Raw genomic sequence first — 7,371 nt, 5'->3', positions numbered from 1 at the left:
TCCACTCTGAGGATTCCAGCCCAAGTAGACACCGGAGCCTTCGTTCTCAGTAGCTGTCGCCACGTGGCCTCCACACACCGCCAGATGTCTGGCAGGTCGGGTGAAACGAAGGCCGGCTGTGCTGGACAGGCCAGGCCGTAGAAGCCCTGACGCAGGCGGCTCACCGGCCTCGGTGGCAACGGTGGGGGAGTGGTAAGCCTGCACGCTCCGCCGCCATAGTCATCACCGCCGGTCCTATGCTGTTGGCCTTACTGGTGGTCGCCGGAAATCCCAGACAACGAGGCGTCGTCATCGTCGTCCCTCTCCCCGACGCTCGGACCCGCCCGGTCCGCTGGAATGGCGAACACGAAGGGCACTCCCTCCTCGAGGTCCTTCATCTCCACCACGTCGAGCTCTGGGTCCTCCACCGGCGAGACGTAGCAACCCTCTCACTGCGCCTGCCGTTGATGGTGGGCGGGGCGAGGAATCAGCTGGCAGGCGCTGCAGACTGCAAGAGGGCCCAGGTTGGCCGCCGCGTGGTCGCACTCGATGCACCGACAGTGGGGGTTGTCGCCTTCTATGGAGCCCAGACACAAAGGACAGGGGCGCTCCAAAGGTGAGTCCATTTTCTTCGATTTAATGCTTTATTCTTTATCTGTCTCTCTTCTTGCTGAAGAGAAAGGGATGACAGTAAGGAGGCGAGGCCTCCTTTTATGCGGTGAGATGCGCGCGCATTCAGGTAGGCCCGCCCCGGGGCCAGCTACGTCTAGAAAGTCTCAGTGGATGAATGCGAGGGGAGTACCCATAGACTCCAGTAGAGGGCGGAGCCTGTGGGAGATATAACCGTGGTGCAGCCGAAGTAAGTTTCTTTTACAATTTTGTTTAAAACAATCTGAAATGTTCCCAATTTCCCATATGCACATCTTCTTACAAATGATTTGTAAAACATTTGAATGTGTAACACTTAAAAAAAACTGTTATTTGGCAGAAACAAAAAACTGTAAGCTTCCATTGGATTAAAATACACTTTAATTATTAACAGTCATTGGTTAACATGACATTTAATTTTTCCGTTTGGTTTAAGGAATAAATAGAAGTGCATATGAGTGACTGTACATACAGTGGATAAGTGTATACCCACAAGTTTTAAATATTAGTTTCCAAAAGTCTAAAAATAAAAGTGTATTTTTACATGTATTTTTGCTTTGCTTGGCAGTGGTGTCAATGTGTAGCCACTATTGTTTTTAAGGACATCAATATGTCCCTAAATTAATATTATATGTATTATAAATAGGTTTTGAAATTAACATTACTTCATATGTAGTTAGACTATGATTTTTGCCCATCCAAATGTAGCTCACACATTTAAACACTCACCAAACAAAATGCAAACAAAATGTTATTTCCATCCAGCAAGCTGGGTGCATCACGAAAAAGTTGTGGGGGAATTATACCACTAAACAAGAAAAGGCAAGAATATGGAATTAAATAAAAACTCCAGTCACAATCAGTCTTTTTTCACTTCACTACAGATTCTGTCTAATATCCAGCATTTCCATTCACGTTTTTTGTGTAAAAAATAAAAACCTGAAATTAGAAATAGTGAATACTGAATATTACAGAGAGTGTCATCAGGCTCCTCCTGATGTCTCTCAGGAAGTAAAACAGAATAAGCAAACAACAATGCATGTGCCCCCGTGGATCTGTCAGGTATACTGAAATGAATGGGCTCAAAGTAAAACACAGACTCTGAAGGATTCCTTTATCACATCAAAACTTGGCACAGAGGCTTTAGTTGTTGAACATTCATGAAATAAATTAAATGCTCTAATGCACACAAATCAGAATTTAATTTCAAAGAGGGGTGCACAGACTGTCCCACACAACAGTAGATAGTGGCATGGCTTATGTGAACATGTTGACATGGTGGTGATGATATGCAGATGCACTGATTTTCCAGAGACAGTCTGTGGAATTAGATGCACAGACAGAGGCATAGAGCACACATCCATTACGAGCTGTTAGAGGAACACACACACTCATTAGAAAACACACATCTCAATATTATATTTTTGTGGCGGGCATAACCAATGTAGAAAACTAGGGATGCGCAACAATATGTTTTTCTTAAACCAACATATTTCCAAAAATAACCAACAATAACCAATAAACAGATTATTCCACTAATTCCTTAGAGTCTTCCTAACTCCCAACATGTACACTGGTCTAATATTACAAACCAGGACTAAAGTTGTGGCTCTCTTTGAAGGCTCCAGCTACAGCAGCCATCTTCTCAACTCGTAAGATGTTCCCATAACCTGTTTTCTTGCCTTGCGCTGACTTCTGTGTCAAATTTGTATTCAGTACGCATATGTACATTCAAAGAGGTAAGTTCCTGTTCTAGCTGTGGAACGATTAACAGGCCACTTTAAGAGACCAAAAGCCACAGTCCTGGAGCTAAAATTACCAATTAGAATTTAGATTTGACACACCCTTCATTAGTGTAGTCCTGGTGATATGACCTAAGGAGCTAAACAATGAAATGAATTGTCCCTGGTTATTCATCTAGCTTGTTTCATGGCCTGCCAGTAGTATAAAAACATGGAAGGGGTTAGCATGGGCAGAGGGATGAAAACAATTACAATTGTTTTTTTAATGTATGGCATTTGAGTTTGAAAGTGAGTATCACTATCATTTGTTTCAAACATGCCCATTTAAAAAAAAAATAAGAGGTAAAATATCAACATTGAGTGAAAATAATTAAACAACAAATATGCAAATTAGTAAAAAATATAATCCTGCTAATTTAACAGCTGTTGCCAACATCTGCACAAACAAAAAACACTTCCACTAACACAGCTCTTCACATTGCAACTATTATTGAAGTTGTTGCAATAATCCATTTGAACATAGTGTATGTTTAATACATTATGGCAGGGGTGCCCAATACGTATATCGCAAAGGTGGTGTGGGTAGATCGCATGGCATTGAAAAAAATTTATCCATCCTTACTATGGCATTTGCCACTTGATTGACGTACAGGTACGCCAGTCTGAGTTGTATCGTGCCACACGGGTTCATGCAGTTATGGGGGGGCCTCACCTCCTCATCTGAAGCGCAAATGCGGTGCACTACTATGCGCTTATGCGGTGCAATTAGTGTAAGCGCACCACAGTTTATCCGCCGTTTACTCCACTAGCACCCCCCCCCCGCTCGCGACACAGATTGGGCAGTGGCGGGCGGTCCTGTAGCTAGATCATTTGGGCTTGGTCATTTTAAAAGTAGCTCCCAAGCTGAAAAGGTGTGGGCACTCCTGCATTATGGGATATGTGCTTCATCGAGAGGGCTCTGCCTGCAGGTCTCCACTCTCAGGACAGTTCCGGTGTAGGCTCCACTCTCAGTACAGGAAGTGACGATTCTGACGAACACATTTATCACGAGAGGAGAGGAGAAAAATGGCCTTGGGCTTGACCAAGGCTGACCCAAACTGCATGGTGAGCGGACTCATCACCTCTGTGATTTGAAAACTTCAATCAGACGAGTCCTTCGGGGGGCGGGGAAAAAAACGTGTTCGTCAGAATCGTCACTTCCTGTACTGAGAGTGGAGGTGTCCTGAGAGTGGAGCCTACACAGGAACTGTCCTGAGAGTGGAGGCCTGCAGGCAGGCTCCCATGGCTTCATCAGCTCTAACTCTGTGTGTTTCTGAGCAGTACAAACAAACAGCAGTGCTAATAAGTAGCTTTAAAAATTATTGCTCATTTTATATACTGCAATTCACGTTTTTTACTTCAACAACCTTATTACAATGTGAGGAGAGATTTCCTTCACAACGCCATGTGTACAATACAAGGTAAACCCAAAGTCCATAAAATAACCAGATTAACAGATTGCCTCTTGAAGAACATTTTATTCTCTGAGTAGAAAGAAACCAAGCTTGAAATAGCACCTAAATCCCCAAAAGGATAGAAGACACCTGTAAGGACCTTCCAGTGATCTCATGTCAGGTTCCTGGTGAACACGCGCTCCCCTCGCAGGGTGAGGTGCTGCAGTTGGTACTGCAACACCTCCGTGTCCGACGACTCTCTTATTCTTGTTTTGTCCAGATTTAGGTAGTCTAGAGACTTGGACTGGGCCCTCTTCCCTTTAAGCAGACAGAGTGGTAGTGAAGCATGTAGACCCCTCCCAGCTTCCCCCTGGGCCAAGGACCTGAGGATTGGGTCACTGGAGCTGGGCATACGCCTCCGCCTCCGCCCATTGGCAGTAGGAATCTCGTAGGGTTGGTAGTAACGACTTTTTCCTTTGCAGATTCGTGGAGACTTGTGGAGAACAGATTCTCCAGCCTTTGGGACACTGCTCTGGATGGAGTTGGACACCATTTCTGAGACAGAACCCTTCTCTGGAGGGCCTTCTGACCACCTGTTGGCCAGCTTTAGCAGTTCCTCCCCAGTGGTGAAGCCCACCAGATAATTGGAATCCATGTGGAGGATCTGGTACCCTGCGACAGTGCCTCTGATGGGGGAACAGGGGGTGCTGGAACATCGAGGTCTCTCTCTGTCAGGTTTTAATGTGGCTTTGATTTCAGCTGCAGGAACAATGGAGACGTGTGCTCTTGACCCTCCGTTGATATCCATTTCCATCCTTACAGACTTATCCTGAATAAAGATGTAGAAAAAAAAGTTGAGTCATTCTTGTTTCTGGCAAAAAAACAGCAAACACAAACATTCGGTGCCCACATTCAGCAAATATCTGAAGGCAAGACATCCACTCACTCCTAAGGGCCAGGTCAGTCCTAACTCACAATCACTCCCACTGTAGTAAACTTCTCAAATCATTACACAATTTGCTTTTTTAATAATGGTGGAATTCACCATCCTCAATTAAAAAATACAGTACAGAAGCAGTCCAGTTTATAAATATTGTGATTGTGCATTATTTTTAGTTAATGGACAAATAAAATTGCTTTGTACAAAATGTGTTTTATTATTATTGCAATAAACCAAAGCAAAGACAAATGTAAGTGAATTTAAAGAAAGGTAATCAGCCTGCTAACTGCTCTCATTTACTCAAGTACTGTACTTCTTCTATCTTGAGCTATTTTCATTTTATCTACAGTATTTTATACTTATACTCCACTACATTTTAGAAACCAATATTGTAAGTTTTTCTCCATAGCAATTATCTAAAATCTTAAGTTACTTTGCAGATTCAAATTATTAGCTAATACAAAACGTAATAGGATAAAATTATATTTTTATGGCGCTTTTCTGGGACTCCAATTTGGCTTTACAATATAAGGGAGATCAACAAATAAGAAATACATATTTACCGTATATTTACGTAATTATTGGTTGGCGGTGGTTCAGCGGTGATGAACACATAAATGCATCAATTCTGCAAATGATCATGCCTGTTCTGCTTACATGCACACATGTAACAACGCCCTCAGCCCTACATGGAACTACAACTGAAGGCATGGTTTGCAGATTTGAGGAGGCCTTTGGTTATCTATGCTTATTCTGTCTTAGGGAAAACAGGTATGACATGTGTCTTGAATATTTTTTACTCATAATGAAGTAGAACTTTGATTTAAAACAAAGTTTATTTCGATGTCTGTGTGACAGTGAGTGAGCCACAGGCCTTTTATTAAGAGGAGTTTTTCCTTTGCACATTTAAGTAAAAACACCTTTAAAAACTCCTGTTCATTTCGCATAATTTGGTAAGCAGGTACAATGTTTGGACTTCATTTCCGTTTAACTAAAGTTATCTAGATTAATAACTTTACAAATAACATATTTGTGAGATTAACTAAACCACCCCAGTTATTAATAACCTACATTAAGATATTTTTTAGATTAACGATTTTACATTAGTAATTTGGGATATCTTCATATTTGCTCCATTAAGAATGATGAATTTGAACTTTTTTACTGAACCACAGAATGAAAGGCCTGCTGTCATTATTTAACTGAAAGCGAATATCTTAAACACTGACAGATCCACCAGCACGCAGACAGATGAGCACGCAAACACACACACACACACACACACACACACACACACACACACACACACACACACACACACACACACACACACACACACACCCTTTATGAGTGGTGGTGTTGAGGCTGTACAGAGAACATTCGGGAGGAAAGATGGAGACATGCGGAGCATCATGTCCGCTGCTGTCAGGAGATACTGTGGACATCCACTGTGTATATACACTGTATTCATAAAGCGGAGCCATGTTAAATGTGACGCCCTCATCATGTCAGACTCCGAGTCTCATCACATTGATCCAGTCATGATGGCGCGTGACCAAGGGACTGTTTACGGGGGAGCACGAGCTGATCTATCTGTGTTATTCTCTCGGTGATCTCCGGCTCTCACCGCGATACTGACGGAATAAAATACAAATCAACACAAACCTGAGTGAAGAGAAAAGATGTCCCTCCCGTCTGCCTCTCTCCTCTCTGCTGTGTTCCGACAGCCACAGGAACACTTCCGGTGTGTTTCTCCACAGCACAAGCGATTATAAAATATTTCAGTTGGCCTATACATCATTTAAACAATTTTTATTTCAGAATAAATCATTAAACCCCTAAATGGGCATTCACATATACATATTTTGGAAAATTAATTGACTGCTTTTTTTCTACACCCATATCCTACTACTATTGCAGCCATGCAATTGCACTCGTGATACACCCATATTATAGCCAAATATTACACTGTTATCACACCCATTTTATCCCCCAGCATACAGACACCATTTAAGGGTTACATTATTTGTTGGTTTCAAATATCAGAAGACAATATTCACGAGTCCCCGCTGTTGTAATATTTTTTTTAAATAACACAACGGTTATATCATCAAGTTTATTGAAGCTCTTTCTATGGAAGCAAACAAGAGACAGAAGTATTTGAATTTGATCAGACACCGAATTTATAGCATTGAAAATAATTACTTTGAAAATCATGGATCTGAATTTTTTTTGCTCCGAATTTACCTATGTGAAATAAAAATGTAAAATTTCAAGTAAAAAAAAATGGAATGTTCAAATTCAGATCACAAAAATTCAAGTGAAAACAATTTGAATGCATAATTTCAGTGTTAAAAAATTCGGTGTATAATGTCCAAAATTGCGATGCAGCATCATCCGGGCTACTCAGACAGGATAAGCAATCGAGCCCGAATGCAATCAAACCGATTTCTGGCCTATCAGTGCACGGCTTTGTCAGTCATGTGATCACAACAACCCGGGAGAAAAATGACGGAGAACAGTGGGGCTCGGGTAAGTACTCAGTTTGTGGTCTTTATTTTACAAGCAGTGAGGGCTCGACAGCATTTGTATCTTACATTAGCTAGCTAAATGAGTGAAGTAGCCTTGT

General features: G+C 41.9%; 1 protein-coding gene across 1 annotated transcript; it reads right to left on the bottom strand.

Moving 5' to 3' along the window:
• Positions 1-3,866: 3,866 nt before the first annotated feature.
• Positions 3,867-6,480, bottom strand: macir (macrophage immunometabolism regulator). The gene is made up of 2 exons (XM_010772557.1): positions 6,408-6,480; positions 3,867-4,631 (listed from the first exon to the last, which is right to left on the bottom strand). Exon 2 carries the CDS (start codon positions 4,614-4,616, stop codon positions 3,975-3,977), a length of 642 nt encoding a protein of 213 aa, XP_010770859.1. The 5' UTR covers positions 4,617-4,631; positions 6,408-6,480; the 3' UTR covers positions 3,867-3,974.
• Positions 6,481-7,371: the final 891 nt, after the last annotated feature.

Source organism: Notothenia coriiceps, unplaced genomic scaffold (genome assembly GCF_000735185.1).
Source record: "Notothenia coriiceps isolate Sejong01 unplaced genomic scaffold, NC01 NC01_scaffold00011336, whole genome shotgun sequence".
Lineage (NCBI taxonomy): Eukaryota > Metazoa > Chordata > Actinopteri > Perciformes > Nototheniidae > Notothenia > Notothenia coriiceps.
Note: the sequence above shows the minus strand (reverse complement) of the source record. Positions and strands in the feature narration are given on the sequence as shown.

Excerpts from the sequence above, each read along its gene's own strand:
- macir (XM_010772557.1), bottom strand. The coding sequence starts at position 4,616 with ATGGAAATGGATATCAACGGAGGGTCAAGAGCACACGTCTCCATTGTT.